Genomic DNA, 19,488 nt, shown 5'->3' with positions numbered 1-19,488 from the left:
GCCTATTTAAGAACACGTTTTATTTATTTCTTTAAAATCACACTTTCAGTGTTTTTATTTCATCCCGTGACACTCACCACATTTGCTAATAACGAAAATAATAACAGTGATAAGTGGCAACACTAAGTGTGAACTGTTAACAAAATCAACGGAAAGTGTCTACTAAAATGTTACAACCAGATGGCAATAAACATGTACATCTGGTTGCTTAAAACATACGCAGCATAAAAGTACTATTTACATCACCATCTCTCGATTGGTAGCTATGCTTTTGCTGCAAATACATAGGCCAGACACTGAGAAACCTAGAGTATATTCAGGACGGCACCATTCGAGCTCGCCTAAAACACTTCCTTCCTGAATGCAAAGTGATGCCTGTTGCAGTGGTCGTGCAGTATCTGACTGAGCGCCGGCGGTCCGCAATAGAACACGGTCACTTTTCCTTTCTTCTGTTCCTTGATGCCCTCAAACACCTTCTCCCAATCGGGCCGGCCGGGCTGGGTGCGGCTCTTGAGGCCCGTTATGAGGCATCGCTTGTCCTTCTCGTGGAGGAGGTCCAGCGCCAGCTGGAGCCCCACGGCCTTCATGTCGGTACGGCTGAGTGCAGAGGTTATGTATATGTGCACGTCCAGGAACCGTTCCAGCACGTCACCCAGGAGAGCCTGCTCGGCCTCCAGGTCACTCAGAAGTCGCACGAACCACTCCAAGGACTGCTGGCTCCGGTTGATCCAGATGAAGTCCACCTTGCGCAGCTTCATTACGCTGCTGGGCAGCTTCTCGACCCAACAGTGGTTGCACTGGGGACACGTGGAGCGCGCCTGGTAGTACCTGGTTCAACGGCATAGATATATTATTTCTTCATAGAAAGAGAAGACCGAAGGTCACTGATAAGGAGACTGCGGGAGGGAGTGGTGAGCACGCACTAAATCACGCGATTTTTGAGGAATAAAAACTTCATTAATGTAAAAGGAAGAAAGAAACAGGTGGTAAGACGGGATATTAGTCATTTCTCAGACCGGCTGGTTATAACCTGCGCTGAGGAAAGATTGAACGAAATAGAATAGGAAATAAACATTATACAAATATTAAGAAATATAACCGAAAGAGAAAATTTCCAGCCTGCTCTAAATCACGAACACTGCAAAACAGTGAAGCTGACTCCCCTCATCCACAAAGCGGAGTGTACGCGGAAAGCGGTGGTCAAGCACCGAAAGCGGTCGCAAGCCGATGCCAGTATCACCTACGCGCGCTGCCAGCGCGAGTTCCTCGATTCATCGTTTGGCCACAGCTACAATGCGTATTATAGTAAAAGTTTATTTTATTATTAATATTATTATTATTATTATCATTATTAATATGTTAATGTTATAATACCAACGTGTGTCACACCTGAATATGATGGTAAAGAACTTGTATGAAAAATTGACGGGTTTCCTGATCTTCTAGAAACCAACTCCTCAATCATCATTAAGTTCGTGAATATGGCGTAACTGACTGTACAATGCTTTCTCCTATTCCAATACCAAACACCTATGTCGCCAAGAAGGATGTACACACACATTCACGTGGAAAATTGCTTCCCAATGATTCCGTGAGAAAAGGTCATTACTACAACAAAGACAATACGTTCAGTAGTTAAGTGTTTAGTTAACTCAGCTATGTTTGCTTCAGACTATCAAATTTACTGACACGCTCGTAAACATCGTACGTATAACCAGTACTGCATAGCAAGCTGAGGAAAAGCATCATGGTCCCAGCGCCACAGCAGATTATCAATCCGCACAAACTGTGGTGCTTGCTTGCGCATCGTTGTGCGCCGTAGTCGGGTGTGAGGCCCACGGAACGGATTTATGCTCTGCCATAGAAGAGTACCAAGTACTTTAATTTGTTAAGCACTTCTAAACACTAGATGAAACTGGGATGGTTTTGTACCAAGGGCGTAGCCAGGGGGTGGTACACCAGGCACGTGCCCCCCCTCCCCCCTTGAAATTTTTAGGGTCGAAGCTTCTTTGGGCGTGGGTCGTGCGTTTCCTGTATGTAGTAGCCACCTCTCGTTTTAGTCCTTGGAATGTTCACTGAATGGCAGTACTTGTATATGATGAAAAGATGCGAGATGGCGGTATTTAGAGTGTTCACAAGGTGGACGGAGGGACAGGCAGTCAGACCGAGGCGGTCAGCGGATGATTCACGGTTTGCCAATAAAACCCTTCGAAGCTTCACTCTACTCATCATCATTCACTCCGTGGATATGCTGCGATTTTTTCACCATGGCATAAGAGCAAAAAGTGATCTTTTCAAGGGGGTGCCCCTCCCAAAATGAAAGTAATGCTCCCCCCCCCCCCACCTGAAAAAAATTTCTGGCTATGGGCTCGCTTCCTACTCTCCCATAGTAGAGTACTGTTTACCCTAAATCGTATAACACTTTTTATAAACATACAAAAGGTATGGCTTACTACTCTCTCATAGCTGAGTACGAAGTACTCGACATCGCTAAAACACGTTTTAAACACAGCCTTGCAACTGGGACGATGTTGTGATCTCTCATAGTAGGGTACCATGCGCTCTCACTTTTTTCTAAACATGTGCACGATGGTTCAGTTAACCTTCATATGCTATTGTATTGTTTTTCAAATACTATTGTTCTTCAAATATTGTTCTTCAAATACTTCAAAATTCAAATGTACTATTATTCTTCAAATATTGTTCTTCAAGTACTATTGTTCTCCCATAGAGTACCTTGCTCTCTAAATCGTCGAACATTTGTTTTGGCCAAACTCGCCATTCTCCCACAGATGTCCCACCGGCTCCGCGATGTACCACGTAGTGCTCTATGCCATAGGTCATTCGTACTTTAAACAGTGGTGACCAACATGTGCGGCCACTCGATAATGTAACAGCGCCGAGCGCCCGTTGGTCCACTACGCTAAGGGCAGCGGTTGCATACACGTGGGTTGGCGCAACTTCGAGACACAAACGCATTACCGTAGCAGCTGGAACCCATGCGCGGTAAATCGATTTCCTGTTCAGCGTACACGGCTGTGGCGTGCCAGAGAGAGAGAGAACACAACTTTATTGTCGTCAGACTTAAGGAGGTAGGTGACCCGCCAGGCTGAACCTGATGGCCACCTCCTCTGCCCTTTGTACGGCCTGGAGCTGAACGGCCAGGCTGGTGGAGGTCAGAACTGCCTCCCACCCCTCTGGCGAGGGAGCGGCTAGGAGATCGAGAGAGGGGGGATCTTCCCTGCAGGCCCAGAGAATGTGATTAAGTGTGGCTATTGAGCCACAATGCGAGCAATGCGGATCAATCGAGTCGGGGTATATACGTGCATAAATGTATGGGCACGGAAATGAATGTGTTTGCAAGCGGCGCCAGATAACCTCCTGGCGCTTAGTTAGCTTATGGTGCGGGGGTGGTTTTGTCTGCCTCGAAAGACGGTAATATTGTGTGATGTCATGGTAGGATGTCAAGGCTTCACCAGGGTTTTCCAAATCAGAGGCGGGTACCACCGCTCGGCTGACGAATCCTCGAGCATATAGGTGGGCCGCCTCGTTCCCTGGGTTCCCCGCGTGAGCCGGCACCCATACCAGCGCAATGGAGGATAGTGCGTCTTCCTCAGCATCTGTAAGGAGACTGGGCAATAGTAAACGCAGAGTTGTGGGGGCCACAATGCCACGTGCGAAGTTGGATATAGCAGCCTTTGAGTCACTGAGTATAGTGGTGAATCCGGATGCTGCTGCTAGCGCTATCGCCGCTTCCTCAGCTTCTGTCGTATTAAGCACACGGACAGAAGCAGCCGCTTTGATTTGAGGTGAATTGGCGTTGTTGCCGGGGAGAGTGATTACGCTTATTGCATATGCTTTAGTAAACTCTCGGTATTGGGCGGCGTCAACGTACGCAACGGTTGGGTTGGACGCGTACGTTTTTTGCAAGAATTTGGCCCTCGCTTTCCTTCTACCGTCGTGATGGCTGGCCAACATGTTCTTTGGCAGTGGTTTTATGAGGAATTTCTTTCTGATGTTGGGGGGGATGACAGCCGGATCGTTACCCGTAGGAGATACCACATGGTCAATGTTAGCAAGGATCCAACGCCCCGTCCTGCTTCCCTGTAATCGGTGAATTTGCGCCGTAAGATGCGCTTCAAGAAGTTCTTCTAAGGTGTTATGCAGCCCAAGACTGAGGAGGTGCTCTGTCGATGTGTTTCGGGGGAGACCCAATGCCACCTTATACGCTTTGCGTAAGAGCCGATTTAGTTGGGCTAGCTCAGATTGAAGGAGGTGCAAATAAGGGAGGGCGTACGTGAAGCGCGACAAAACGAAGGCTTGAATTATCTGTAGCAGTTCTTTCTCCTTCATGCCTCGATTGCGAGCGCTCACTCGAGATATAAGATGGGCCGTCTGGTTCACGGTTACGGTGAGACGGTCTAGCGTAATGTTGTTGTGGTGGTTTGTTTGCACAATGAGTCCGAGTACTCTCATGTGGGCCACCTGCTTAATTGGCGTGTCATTGACATACACGTTAATACTAGGAAGTGGAGTCTTAATTTTGCGGCGATCTGGAGGTCGCAGTAATAGTAGCTCCAATTTGCTCTGGGAACACTCCAAACCCGCTTCTGACACGTGCTGAACGACTACGTCGGTTGCTCTTTGAAGAGTCTCCTCGATTTGACCATCGGATCCCACCGTCGTCCAGAGCGTGATGTCATCTGCGTAGAGGGTGTATCGCAGGCCGGGTATCGTGTCAAGTTTGGGAGGTAGTGACCTCATAGCGAGGTTGAAAAGGAAAGGGGACAAAACAGCTCCCTGCGGGGTGCCGCGATCACCGAGTGTGATGAGCTTAGAACGAAGGTCACCCACTGAGAGTTCAACCGTTCGATTAGATAAGAAAGCACGGACGTAGTTAAATATGCGTACCCCGGATCGTAGTTCGGACAGACTGCCTAAAATGGCACTATGCTTCACGTTGTCAAATGCTTTGTGAAGGTCCAGACCGAGCAAAGCCTTGGTACTAGTGCCACTCTCAGGTCGTAGGAGATCGTGATGCAACTGGATGAGCGCATCCTGAGTGGATAGATGGGCCCTGAAGCCCAGCATTGTGGGGGGAAGTAGGCGGTGCTCTTCCGCGAAATTTTGCAAGCGACAGAGGACAACATGCTCCATTAGTTTGCCCAGGCAGGAGGTCAACGAGATTGGACGAAGATTCTCCAGGTCGAGTTTCTTGCCCGGTTTCGGTATAAACGCGACCCTTGCGTGTTTCCATTCTGATGGCAAATGGCCGGACCTCCAGCACTCATTCATATATTCAGTAATGGCCCCTACCGACTTTGGATCGAGGTTGCGCAGCGTCTTATTTGTCACCCCGTCAGGACCGGGTGCCGATGTTGTACGCAGTTTATGTAGCGCTATGCAAACCTCACTTTCCGAAATGTCGGCGTCCAACTGTTCGTTGGCTGTTCCAGTGTATTCAGGCAACTGCTCTGTGCTGTTCTGTTTCTGAGATGTGTTGATGTAGCGGGTGATGAGCTCCTCCAGCAGCTCTTCGTTGGTGCCCGGGTATTGATGGACAATTCGCGCGAGCTGTTTGCGTGCGGCCGACTTGGAGCTACCAGGGTCCAGCAGGTGTCGCAGAAGATGCCACGTTTTCTTGCAGCCCATCTGGCCATTGAGGCTGCCGCAAAGTTGGCCCCACTGTTGGCGTGTTAGCACAGCGGTGTGGGCTTCTAATTCACGTTCGAGCCTCGAGATGCGGCGGCGGAGCCTTGTGTTGTGACGTTGGCGCCGCCACCTACGCATGAGGCTTTCATGCGCCTCCCACATATGTAGAAGGCGTGAATCTGTTGATGGCTGTTCCGGAGTTACGTCTGCTTGGTATGTTGTAGCGTCCACATCTCGACTCAAAGAAAGTATCCATTCGTTCAAGTCCAATACCGAATCGGGTGCCGTTTCTTTGCGCAGTTGGCGGAATTTATCCCAGTCTGTAATGCGAGCTGTGGCTCGTTTTTTTACATTGCTTGTGGTTAACTCAATGGTTACCGCTAGAATGAAATGGTCACTTCCTACGGTGTGACCTGTGTTTTGCCAACGGGCACCCTCCGTGTTTTTGCAAAGGGAGAGGTCTGGGGTAGTATCTCGACATACGCTGTTCCCGATTCGCGTCGATTGCTCCGGATCATTGAGGATACTGAAACCTAGGTCGTGTATGATGCTCCATAATCGGCGACCCTTGGGGTTGGATTTCGGGTATCCCCATTCGGGATGTTTTGCGTTAAAATCGCCTAGTACGAGCAGCTTTGCATCCTTCGCCAGATTTGTTGCTTTCCGAAAGATGTAAGGTAGATCCGCAGCTGTATCTCTTGGAGGGCTGTATATATTTAAAATGAAGAGTGGCTTGTCTCCTCGTCTTTTTGGTATAATTTCCACCAGTGTGTGATGAATACTCGTACCCTCAATTTCATGTTGAATGGCTGTGACATTCTTGTGTACTAAGATGGCAGTGTGGCATTGTGCGCTCGCGGATATGTCTATTTTCTGATTATATGATGCGTATCCGGGCAGTTGAGCGGCAGTGTTCGTTTCTTGTAAAACTATGATGTCCGGCGAACATTCCCCATTTGGTGCATGGTTTTGAATATGCTGGATATGTTGCTGCAGATGGCCCTTCTTATTGCGGAAGCTCCTGCAGTTCCACTGCCAGACGGTGAGCGTGTGGAGAGCCGCCATGACTATGTTATTGGCGTAGGGGCCGGTGTTTGCCGGCTATTGGATGGTGTGCGGTGGATGGCCAACTGCACACTGAAGTCGGCCAGTGCAGCTTCGGTCGAGCTCTTTAACACGGCGAATGAGGTGGTTGTTTCCCGGATGGTTTGGTGGATCGCATTAAAGCGCGTTTCTATTTCAGCGTTCAGATCGGATTTCAGCGTTGAGATGGCTGCCGTGACTGCCGTCGTTACTTTTGTAGTGATGTCGGCGTCTGCGTGGAGTGAAGCTGTGGGTGTAGCTGCCTTGCGTTTATTAGCGTTCTGAAGTTGAGGAACTGGCGATAACGCCGGGTTTGGTGCCAGGGGGTTCGGATGTGCGTCTTGTTGTAGCACCGAAAGGCGGGCGAGTTGGAACTTATCCATAGTGGGCAGCGCACAAAAGGAAACACACAAGAGAAGGAATCAGGACAAGCGCTTGTCCTGATTCCTTCTCTTGTGTGTTTCCTTTTGTGCGCTGCCCACTATGGGTGCGTCTTGTGTTTCGGATGATGTGGGTGTAGTTTGTTTGTCGATACTGAGTGCTCTATCTATTTTGGCTTCTAGAGACTGGATGTAGCTAGTCAATTTAGCTATCTGGGACTGCTGGGCCGAGATTTGAGCCTTAAGGGCAGAATTCTCCTTTGCCAACTCCCTCACCTGTGAATCGGAAAATAGTAGTGATGCCGGGGCGCCCCGCTGCCAGGCCACCGACTTGGACGCTTCTCCGGGACCTCGACTGGATGAACGAGACACCGATGGGCTGCGCCTGGCTGATTTGGACCTTGAGTGAGATGAGGGCCTGCTGTCTCGTCGTTGGGCTGAGCGTGACCTCGGGCGCCTGCTGTGGGATCGACACCTGCTGCCACGTCGTTTAGCTGAACGAGACCCTGAGCGCCGGGTGTGGGATGGGGACCTGCTCTCTCGGCGCTGCTGCTGGTTGCTGCTGTTCCCGAGTGGTGGGAGAGATGCAGAATGGTCTCGAGATGATGGGGAGCGTCTGCTGGAGGAGCCACTGTGAGATGGGTTGCGATGGATGTTCGACGAAGGTTCTTGCGCTTCTTGCTTCGATTGCGGGGTGGGTGGCGCCTTCTTGATAAAGCGATACTTGCAGTTTGAGCTGCCGGTGTTGTGTGCACCATTGCAGACGATGCAGCGTGGCGTGCATGCGGGTGTTTCGCCCTGTCCTGGTGTGGGGTGTTCCTCTCCGCAACGGCGGCACCGCTGCTTACGTGGCATCGGGCAAACATCCGTGCGGTGACCAACCTTGCGGCAGTTAAAACACGATTCCACCCTGTTGTAGAACGGGTACAGCCTGATGTCGGTTCCGTGGTAGAATATCCACTTTGGAAGGTTTGGCGTCATTAGTGCAACCACGACGTGCCTAGTTTGGCCCAAGCGTCTTCCACTCACGATAGGAATGGTGGGGTTGCTGGCTTGTAGGTCTGCCAAAATCTCTTCGTCTGAGAAGTCATCGTATGCATGGAACATGATGCCTCGTATGGCGTCGTCTGGAGGGGGGGCGTAGACATGGAGCTCGATAGTAGCAGCGCCGATGGTAATCGACTTCACTCGAAGGTAGGCTTGGGCGCGTTGCGAGTCGATCACGCTCAAGGTAAAGGTATTATTGGTGGGGTGCGTCCGAAGGCGATCCCGACTTGCTGGTGGCTGATCTGGCAGTGAAGCTGCCTTGAGCAGGGCGTCGTGCAATTGCCACGGCGGCACTTTCGTCAAGTCGATGGGCGTTCTTGGACGTCCTACTATATGAATGGAGTCTTGCGGCAATCGGGGGAGTGGTGCCCGCCGACGTAACCGAGGCGGACGTGACTTGACCTGGGGTTGGCGTTCCGGCACAGCGGCGCGGGCATTCTCCGACGTACACGGTTGAAGAACGGGCTTGCCTTGGTTTTGAAGTTCCCGTCGGCGTCGTTCCTGGGCACGATAGCCGGGCGATTGCCAGGAATCGTCGGACCACTCCTCTTCAGAGATGGTATGACCTTCTACGACGCACTCCATTCCGGTGGGCGGCTGGGCACGACGATGTGAGTAGCGTGAGACGCTGCACCAGGCTTAGGCAAGGAGCCGGACGCGCGCTGAGCCAGCTAGGCTCAGGGCGGCGAGCGGCGTTGGTCGGGTCAGCAGATGCTCCTGGGAGAATCTTGATAAATCCAGTGCAGAGAGTGATATCCGCGCGTTCCCAATAACCTCATGCACCCACTCATACATAAATTATTGGTCAGTAAGCACGCGTCGCAGCGAAAATGCCGAAAGGCTCGGGAGACGATGTACAGTGCGTCCTACTGCTCCCAGCGTCTCCATAAGCGCCCTGGCGTGCCAGAAACTCAAGTTGAAAACGAATAGCGCATTCTTCGACATCAAAAAGCTCCACATAAGGTGAACGCCGGCGTCGCTGCCGACCATGCAGCAGCGCAGAAAGCATTTTCTGTGTAACTTGCAGCGTTCCGCCGAGAGATGCCTGCTGCCATCACCTTGCCAACGGGCGTGCGCCGTTGTTGCTTTATCTGTTCGACGGCAGCTTCCATGCAAGCCGAGAAGGGTCCCCGCCTAGAGGGAATGCATCGTACATATACCTTGTTCTGAACACACCTCTTATTGGCTAATATGGGAACGATTGCATATAGCAAATATATACCTGCCGTAGCAGAGTGCATGGCACGCTTGATTGTTGACCATTTGTTTGAAACACAGACGCAGCTTTCGCGACACCAAGAGTGCATTATGAAAAGCATACCGCTATCACACACTCTTCTCCCTGACAACCTAACAAAATAAAAAGACCTTTTTGCAAAACTGTGGCACACGTGCCATCCAACTGTGCACACAATAGCCGTACTAAATGTCTACCGTTAGAAAGGTGAGCGATACGCGCAACGTACTGTGGTAATTTCAAGGAGGGATCTGTAATCATATCTAAATTTATGACACCTTGACAATCATATGCGATTGTGTCGACATTACGCTCGAGCGTGGTTAGAAACGCCCAGAATAATGAACACCCTACACAGTGGGTGTGAACGCCTTAAAAACAACTCCCAGAAATAAGGAAAACACGAAGTGAAAATTGTGCTCATTGCCACTTGATGCGTGCACTATATTTCGCTCGAGTACCGCATCTTCATTGGCGCCTACTGAAGATGCGACGACGCAACACCATGATTTCGTAGTATCGTAGTCTTCAAAATCTTCAAAACATTTCTGTATCCGCACAAGTTTCCCCTTGTGGGGTGCACCATAGTTTCGTTGATTTTGATGCTGTACACTGAAATGCTACACTTTATATTCTTTGTAATTTCCATTAGGTTCCCAAAATACTTTACAGCAGTACGTTAGACGGTTTCAATATTGCAAGTGTGGTACCCCAAAATCTTCCGGTCACCTTATTTACTAGCTGCAAACTTGGACACTGAAAGCATGTTCAAAAGTTTTTTTCGAGGGCAAGGAAAGTCTCTTTAGTTTTTCAGATAAAAGGAACGTGTGTTGAGTTCGAAGGGGTCCTTTTTTTATGTAGCTCCAAAGAATATTTATTTGAATATGCTTTGCCAAATAAAGAAAGAAAAGTGTGTAAAATAAACGGGCTATTTTCTAAAGCTTTTCTTGCCCACCGATGCCATTAAGGCACACCGGTGAACGAAAGGACGGGACGAAGGGTCTGTGTTGGTTAACAGTAAAAGGCTCATGCCTGAAGCTCGTGCTGTGGCTGTGCTACGTCTTCAGTGCAAAGGTTTTTTTTTTTTACTAGAATATCTGGGGTTTTGTGTGCGGAAAAACTCGGCAGATCCCATGTACCAGGGAATCAACGTTATGCGAATCTTGCGAAGGGAAAGATAGCGTGTTGCAATTTTTTCAATGAGTGACACGTCATGAAATGACGCTAAATATATGTACAAATATTGCATATACAGACATAAATTGAAGAGGTGCAGATGTTTATACAACCAGTCGTTTGCACTTGCGCAACGATCAACTGGAACATGCGTATTAGCAACACCGGAAGCTGATATGAAGCGCTGATACTCGCGAGGATGCTGGCCCTGGACACTGCTACATAAACTTCAGCGCATGGCACTTACCCACAATTGACGTTAACCCTACGTGATGGCTGTATCGAAGGAGTACATTGTGATGTTTATAAAATTGGGTAGGCAGCACTGCAACCACTATTGACATTTCACGCATATTAGCGTCTATTTGAACAGTAGTTCCGAGACCTGGCGTAGCTCTGTTGTAGAATGCTCGACTTCCACGCATAATGCATGGGTTCTATTTCTGCTGGGACCCTTAAATTTATTATTTGCATTCGTTGGGGGTGCCCCATTACGGTGGTCTAGTGGCTAAGGTACTCGGCTGCTGACCCGCAGGCCGCGGGTTCGAATCCTGGCTGCGGCAGCTCCATTTCTGATGGAGGCGGAAATGTTGTAGGCCCGTGTACTCAGATTAGGTGCACGTTAAAGAACCCCAGGTGATAGAAATTTCCGGAGCCCTCCACTACGGCGTCTCTCAATCATATTTTGGTTTTGGGACGTTAAACCCCACATATCAATAAATTGGTTTGGGGGGCCAACGCGACCTATGTCAAGTTTTTCTTTACTCTGACATTTATTCTACGCCTTCGTTCGGTCGACGCTACCAACGTTGGGTACGCGTTAATGTTGCTCACGCGTTAAAATTGCTCATACGTGTTCTGGTCGTTCCTGGGTGGACCAGCGTATGGCGAATGGATCGTTCCCTCCCCGTGTTCGTGGCCGTGGCTTGCCTCGTCGTTCCCGAGTGCTGTTGTACAAACTAAGAGTGGGCTCTGTGCTGGCGCGTGGACGATTGCACCTTCAATGGTGTGTGAACAGTGTTGTGCGCAGCTTGTGGCCCCTGCGAAACACTTGAGCATCTCGTAGTGCACTGTCCCACATTTGCTACGCAGTGGTCTATGCTGATTCAGAAATATAAATTCCTAGGATTTAAGTGCGCATCCCTAGACAACTACTTCTTTCCGAGTGGTTGTGCTTCCGGACATGACCAGGCCCACCGAACTCTCCTGACATTTATGAACCAAACGAACATGGCCACCCGTTTATGGACTGTCTTTTTTTTTTTACTGATACTCGTCAAAGCCTTAGTCATTTTTTTCCTTCCTGATCTTTTTTGCTTTTCTCCCCTCTAATCTTTGTTTCCTCTGTTTCTGCCCTCCTCCCGAAAGAGTGAGCAGGCGTTGTGGCCATCCAGGGGGCAGTTACCAGCTTGCTCTCTCCCTCTTTTCTCTGTGTCCTTGTGTATGCAAATCAAATAATAATATTAATAATAATAATATTATAATAATAATAAATACTAAGTGTCGATCACTTGTGGCACATACCCGCCCGTTGGTATGTGCCACTGTCTGGCGGGAAGTGTTTGACGACGTACGCGACGGGACCATGACATTATTCAAGTCTTGACGAGCGCGTCATATTCGTCAAACGATATTACCCTCCCATGTAAATTTTAGTTCACGTCAAGTTAAAGGGGTGATGGTTCAGTGAACTGAGAGCGCGAAGGTAAAAGTTGGGCTCCCGTTGACCATGAGAGCACGCAAACGTAAGCAGCTAGATGGATATATAGATACGGTCTAAGTCACCGACGTTCGTTAAGAAAGCTTCACATTAAAACAAATACACTACAAGTGATGCCGTATATAGTGTAGGGCTGCCGAAATTTTTACTCAAGTGGTCCTTAACGGGCACTCGCCCAGCCGCGGTGATCTAGTGGCTAAGGCACTCGGCTGCTGGCGTGCAGGTCGCGGGACTGTATGCCGGCTACGGTGGCTGCATTTTCGACGGAGGCGAAAATGCTGTAGGACCATGTGCTCAGATTTCCGTGGGCGGTAAAAAAACCCAGGTGGTCGAACTTTCCGGAGCCCTCCGATACGGCGTCTCTCATAATCACGTGGTGTTTTTGTGACGGTAAACCCCACATATTGATAACGTGCTCTGAGATAACACAGCACGCACGCCCCTGACGTGGCCTCCATCGAAACGCTAACCACATGGCAGCAATCGAACCCATGACATTTTGGGTCAGCAGCCGGGCATCGCATATGACAGCTGTACCATCGATGTGAACTGGCATTTTTAGCGGTGTAAATAAGCTCACAAGTAAACGCAAACGAAACAAATAGTTCTACAATAAACTTGATATTCGGCGAAACGATGTGTTGCTTGCGGCAACATTAAGGCGCAATCTATCGAGACACGAGAGGGTTGGTAGCGCCCGTCCTATGCCTCGTTCTATGGTGTATGACTCGCTTTGCACTTTAAGGAAGAAAAGGCAGGAAACTGTTGTAAGTGAAACTGGTATGCTAGTGAAAAGGTACTTGCGAAGATAGATGGAGAGAGTGGGGACCCCACACGCTCCAACTTACGCATCTAACTGTCAAGAGATCGCTATTGGTATATACAACCGTCGCTACAAGTCTGGCATCTCGAAAGCGTCACAGGGTGTTACAAGACGAAAGCAGTGCACGCTTACCTGTACATGATGCTCTGAAGGATGCTCGCAAACGGTGTCACCCCGATGCCAGTGGCGACTAGGACGGCGTGCTGAGCTCGAAAGATGTGGCTCGAGGGCGACCCGTAAGGGCCATCGATGCGCACCGTCAGGGGGTTCTTGGCGATGATGAGGCTCGTGTAGTCCGCGTAGCGAGCTCCGGTCTCGAGGCCCCTTTCGACGATGGCCTCCAGCTCGTGGCCCGTCTCCAGAAAGGCGCAGCTGTCCCTCGGCTGCGTGCCCCGAGGCATGAGCACCACGCTCTCGGAGTCCCTCAGTCTGTTCTTGTCCAGGTAGGCGCCCTCGAGTCCGTCGAGCGATCGCAACCGCAAATCAGTGGCGCTCACCTATGGAACGCAGATGATTTAGCAGAGTGTGACGTTGGGCAAGTTAGCGCATATCTTAATAAAATGATGGCTGTGCAAATTTTACTAGCAAGGAAAGAAGAAGAAGACAGGATAGAGCGCCTATCCTGTCTTTCTTTTGTCCTTGCTGGTTTCATTTGCGCCACCATCATTTTATTAAGAAGGCAAATATAACGATAGAAAAAAATTGCAGCATATCCATGGAGTAAATGACGATGAGTGGAGCGAAGATTCAGAGGGTTTAATCGGGTAAATCGTGAATCCGTGAATCCTCCGTTCGTCTATCTGTCTGCGAGTCAAAGAACTATGTGGTAACTTACCAAGAGAGACATGCATGCACAGACACGCGGCTTAGAGAGCTTCGCCCGAAAAAAAAACGGATAAGACGTAAGTACAACCAGAATCGGAATGCAGCAACAGAACAGTTAAAGTTAAACGAAGTTTCACGGTTTCTTATGCATGTGCCTAAGTGGGCTCGAAGGAAAAACCACCCTATTTTTCATCAGTCGATTGATGACGTCACAAGGGGCCGTCATCCCATCACTGATTTTCTGGGTCCCTCATGGTGATGGCAACTTTTTCTGCTTGTCGAGGCAATTAGAGCTTTGACACTAAAAGTGGCTAGTCTCACAGTAGCAAGACTGGAAGGTACATCTTTCTTTTTTTTTTGCTTTTTTAGGTGCGTGTTTTAGCGCAAATATGCTAGTGTGGTCGTACGTTAGCGAAATGAGTCACTCCGGTGCTTTCAAGAAACGAAGAAGCGTCGTTGCATCGCGGACATGTTGAAGTTTTCGCCAAAGCTGCGTCCCTTGTCATAGGTTAAATATACACGTTCATGCCTTTCTCTTCATGATGTTACTTAAAACAACGCTTTTTGCGCTTAAAATGCCGCTATATACGTAGAAATAACTCTCAATCACCAACGGACTAAGCATAGTACTAGTACTTTTGCGTTCCTGAAATATTTACTCATCTGATTTCGCATGGAAGAAAAGCTATTGTTATTAATGGCTGTAAAAACAATACAAGCACGCTATAATGCGGGGAGGAGTGCCAGGAACAGTTCTTCGCGTTATTGAGTACTTGCAAAAGGTGTGCACTCAATGTTATTTCTTGAAGGCGTGAGTTGATAGAAGAAAAAGCTGAAAATTTACAGGCAGTAAGTAGACAAGTTCTCATGGTGTGCTGGTCAGGTGTGCCATAGTGCTGGTATCAGGATATATTGAGCGTATGGAATGCGTGCACCTTCGTGTCATTCCGTGGGCTCAGTTTGCCGAGATCATGGCAGCCATTGTAATATTTGCTCATATGCATCCACCACCGTGAGTAATCTGCGAACTGAGAAGCAAGCCAGCAAAACTACTCAAGTGTGGGAATTCCGCTAAACGCAAGCACCTAAATGTCTTGCTTCTCAAGGCCTATGAATCGGCGACAACGTATTGACACACGCACACATCTTGTGTCACGCAACTGCATGAGCACGCTTGGCGTGAACACGACAGGACTTTCCACACGGTGTTATCAGCAGCGCCTATTTATCTATACCCACGGAGGGTCGGCACATGCACAGTTTGTTTTCAGCGGGGTTATGTTGCTCACTCAGTGCTTTATCGGTCAGCGCATTCGAAGAAGATGCGCTCGTGTATGACGTGGAGTGCATTATGATTAAATGCTCTCGCTGGTAACACTCTGTGCATGCGCCGAGTTTCGCGTTTGGTGTTGGTAGCCGTCACTGATAACAGCATGCCACGCATGCTCCCTTGTTTACGCTAAGCGTGCTAACGGCTGTACGTGGGGACCAGCTATTAGGACAAGCTACAGTTACTCATGAACTAATTGCCAATTACTTAATAAGTACAGATGCGATTTTTGACGACCGGCTACTTTTCTTGTCGCTGCCGTTGTGCCTATGCTCTAATTTTTTTTATTTATTTGAGAGGCGGGGGCGACCCCAGTTTGTCCAGTTTGAAATGAAAGCCTTAACTTAGCTGACTGCTGTATTTTTCAATTTCGCAACGACGTTGGAATGTCATCCGGGAATGTGCAGTGTTGGAACCAACCTAACTAGGTTCGCACTCTCGACGAGCAGAGCATTTTCTTATCTGTCTTGGCAGTGCTTTCCTATCTATACGAAAATGTCAATTTATACAAGTTTTCTTTTTTCATCGCTGAAAGCGTGCCGGGATGAATCCCAGCAAAAGTTTTGGGTAGGCGCCCTTGTAACAGTCACTCATGTGTTATTACTTGTACAGAGGGCCTGTCCACCTCTAAATAGAGTAAATGAATAAACAATAGACGAAAAAAGAAAGTAATTATTCGTTTACTCACTCTTCCGGAAGGTGGAAGCTGGGAGGCCTCACGCCTGAAGTTGTCGAAGTAGTGGTAAAGGTGGTTCGTCCAGCCACCGAAGGAGCGAATGTGAAGCCAGATGACGTCGTCCTTTTCGGGCGCGCTGCTGATTGTGAAAGGGTGCCACTCGAACCGCGCCAGACAGGGGATGTTGAGGTAGATGTAGTCACCGGGGTGGTAGTCGAAGTCGGGAGGCTTCTTCAACACTAGGTGAATCACCTTGGAGGGCAAGATGACGCCCTTGAGCACCGTTGTCATGCCGTACGAGCTGAAGAACCGGCAGGCCCGCGCCAGCATCTCCATTGTGAGCAGCAGACCAGGCACGAGAAACCACTTCCAAAAATTTGGCGCGTGCAGGATGAGAAAGAACCAGAACACCGTGTAGAGGAGGTGCGTAAAGTAGAACACTTCGAAACGGCCGCTTCGGCGCAGGCAGGGCAGTGAACAGAAGACCATGACCGTGAGGACCACCAGAAGAACCCAACCAGTGATGGACGCAGTGCCACCCACCCAGCCGATATCGTGGTGCGTCGTGAACAGGTACAGTATCAGCATGTGGCAGTCGCGCTTGGAGAGGCGAATGAAGTTCAACAGGTGAGCTAAGGTGTGAAGGATGCTGTACACGAAGATGCACCATCCCGTCAGCTTGTGATAGTATATGCTGCTGTCCAGCGGCAAAAACCTGCCAGCGCCGTGGCTTCGGAGCCAAGTGATGCAGTGTCTCAGTACCGGCAGTGCCGTGAACGCGCAGACGAAGTTCAGTAGCTGGCCAAATTCGCGGGCGACAAGTTCGTACTCACTGTGAAGTCCCATCGTAGGAGCAGTGGGCATCCACTCAACTTCGGAGCCATCTTGTACGCTGAAAAATCCTTCGCTGGTGTGGTTCAAACCGGCCATTGCTCCCATCTGCCAGGTGAGTACTTGAAACCAGTAGCGGTCGATACTCTCTTTGAGGTCCCGGTGCTTCATCGATTCGGCTTCCATGCGACTAAGGAACACCGCGACTTGGAGCGCGAAAAAGCAAAAGCAAAATGCTGCGCTCACCGCGTTATTCCTGAGGTAGTTTCGCGTAAGCTTCTTGGGCCAATGCGACGCGAGTGTCGGCTTGTGGGAGCGGCGACCCGACGGCGGAAGAAGCCAGCGCTCGACACTGACCGTCAGGTTTTCGTACAGACCCGGCCTGCTCTGAAGCTGACACCGGAGTTCGTCTAGCGTCACGGAGCCCGTCTCGTCACGATCGGCGTCTTCGAAGAGGACGTTAGTCAATTCGTCCAGTTCATACTCGGTAAACTGCAGGCCGTTCTCTTCCATGCAAGCCCGCATGACGTCCCGCAGTTCCTGCGGTTGAATCAGACCATCACCGTCGACGTCGTAAAGTTGGAACAGGATCGCCAGCTTGTCATCCTGCGACTTTTTGGCGAAGCGCTTGACGGCTGAGATGAACTCGTCCAGCGATATGGTGCCAGACTTGTCAGTGTCGAACAGTTGGAACATGCGTTCGGCGAAGAAGGCGTTGCGGGACTGTACGATCTGGCGGAACTGTTCTCGGTTCAATTCCTTACCAGGCCCAACTGCCTCACGGAACACGCGTTCCAAATGGTCCAGGTTCTCGAAGGTGAGACCAGTAGGCGACTCGGCTTCGGGCAGCCTGGCGATAATATCCATGTCGTGACCTTCGTACCAGTCGACTTAGCCGCAACAGACAAACAGCTCTTGCACGGTAGCCGGGGAAAACGTCAGGGCAAACTGTAAACTACGCTTTGCGATACTACATCATCCAACTATTGACGCCGAACAAACCGCAACGCACCCGTGACACAGTGGAAAATCCTCAGCACTTCACTGCTGTAGCTTAAGAAAGCCTACGGACACCGCCTTCAAGTTCGAAAATACGGCCAGTCCAGTGTTCTTTGCGGAAGCTGATTTATAACTGGTTGCCTGCACACGCAGCGGTCGATCCCTTTCACTGTACGTCACAGTGCGCCACCGATTTCTGGGTGCCTTTTGGAACACATAATTGGTGGCCCAGCTCACGGCCACGTTCGTTGCAAGTGCGTATATCAAGGAATTTTCCAACTCCCCTCATAGATAGTCCCAGCCCCGTTGTTTCTTGTCTTTTTTTTTTGTCGACACGTGTTGACTGAAAGCCTCAGTTGGGAAGAGCAGTTCCAGCGCTGCTCTGTTGTCCGCACGTGCCAATTATATACAAAGGAAGGAATAGTTTGGGATTGTTTTCGCTTTGACAACGCCTTTGCTTACTTATACAAGCACATGTTTCCGGTGTGCTGTGTGTGCACTGAAACGTTTCGAGCTTCACTGTGGTCTTGGTTCTAAACGGATGAAGGCAGTCGCTCCGATGATACCCAGCGCATATTGAGTAAATAACTCACAATCGTAATGATTTTACTGAGGTAACAACATTCACCGCTAGCTGGACGCGTCCATTAACTATCGCTCGCGTATATTAAAAGCTGCGTTTTTAAGTCAACGCTACACGATTGAGAGCTGAGATACAGCTCTCAATCTCTGGGTGGCGTTGAGCTGTCTCTCAGCTCACCGCCACCCTAAGTGACCGCATTGCAAGGAACCCGTTCCTTTGAGCAAAAGGTAATTCTACCTGCTTCGTCAATACGTAGTGTACTTCAACCTTATTCAGGAGTTTGTAGTCAACACGGTGAAATGCCTCTGTTCTTGCTTTTTTTTAATGAAGATTTGCCCTTGGGGCATGATGCTGGTTTATGCTTCTTTACGTTCTTCTTGTTCGTGTATGATTTTCTAGCTGTGAATTTATATAGATGATTGCTGCTTGAATAAATGCCGCGCTTAGGTAAAGCGATAAAAGGAGGAAAGTGAAGTTCCAAATAATAACATACTTTATTCATATAACAAAATACAAGCTTATTATTATAACTTAATTCTAGCAATAACGTGCATTGATTTTTTTAATCCTTGTTTCATCGTTTTCCCACTTCCCGTATTCGTCTTCAGTTTATCATCCCAGTTAATAGAGTGTGACACTCAGCAGAGCAGTGCTTTTTTTGCTTGTAGCTTTTTAATACAGTTCTTATAGTTGACACGTGTCATGGTTTCTTCTAGGATACGTCTTTTTCCTGCTAATGCCAAAGATGGGATTATGGTTCCCGGCTATGAAGGCGTCAAGTTCATGTAAACTGAAAGCAAGCCCCACCGTGGTAATCTAGTGGCTGACACGCAGGTCACGGGATCACATCCCAGTCGTGGCGGTTGCATTTTCGATGGAGGCGAAAATGCTGTAGACTCATGTTCTCAGATTGGGGTGCACGTTAAAGGGGGTGCATTCCGCTACGGCGTCTCTCATAATCATATGGTGGTATTGGGACGTTCAACCCGACATATCAATCAAACTGAAAGCAAGATATGCCACCACACCCAGGGCGTCTTAATGAATCAGGTGATCCTAATAGCTGGGGGTCTTCGATTATGGTGTTCTTTATAATCGTGGAAACCCAGGTGGTCGAAATTTTCGT

At 49.2% G+C, this 19,488-nt stretch overlaps 1 protein-coding gene across 1 annotated transcript; it reads right to left on the bottom strand.

Moving 5' to 3' along the window:
• Nucleotides 1-18,003, bottom strand: Nox (NADPH oxidase). Its single transcript, XM_037415180.2, has 3 exons — nt 15,962-18,003; nt 13,251-13,615; nt 1-828 (listed from the first exon to the last, which is right to left on the bottom strand). The coding sequence occupies exons 1-3, from the start codon at nt 17,645-17,647 to the stop codon at nt 342-344; spliced, it is 2,538 nt and encodes an 845-aa protein (XP_037271077.2). The 5' UTR covers nt 17,648-18,003; the 3' UTR covers nt 1-341.
• Between the last annotated feature and the right edge of the window lie 1,485 nt (nt 18,004-19,488).

Source organism: Rhipicephalus microplus, chromosome 9, assembly GCF_043290135.1.
Source record: "Rhipicephalus microplus isolate Deutch F79 chromosome 9, USDA_Rmic, whole genome shotgun sequence".
Classification (NCBI taxonomy): Eukaryota; Metazoa; Arthropoda; class Arachnida; order Ixodida; family Ixodidae; genus Rhipicephalus; species Rhipicephalus microplus.
The sequence above is the reverse complement of the archived record's forward strand: the minus strand, read 5'-3'. Positions and strand labels throughout refer to the sequence as shown.

What these genes read in the sequence shown, in the direction of transcription:
- Nox (XM_037415180.2), bottom strand. Translation starts at nt 17,647, where the DNA reads ATGGATATTATCGCCAGGCTGCCCGAAGCCGAGTCGCCTACTGGTCTC. An exon ending in AGCTTCCACCTTCCGGAAGA is followed by an intron (nt 13,616 to 15,961) that starts GTGAGTAAACGA and finishes TGCGTTCCATAG; the next exon opens with GTGAGCGCCACTGATTTGCG. An exon ending in CTTCAGAGCATCATGTACAG is followed by an intron (nt 829 to 13,250) that starts GTAAGCGTGCAC and finishes CCGTTGAACCAG; the next exon opens with GTACTACCAGGCGCGCTCCA.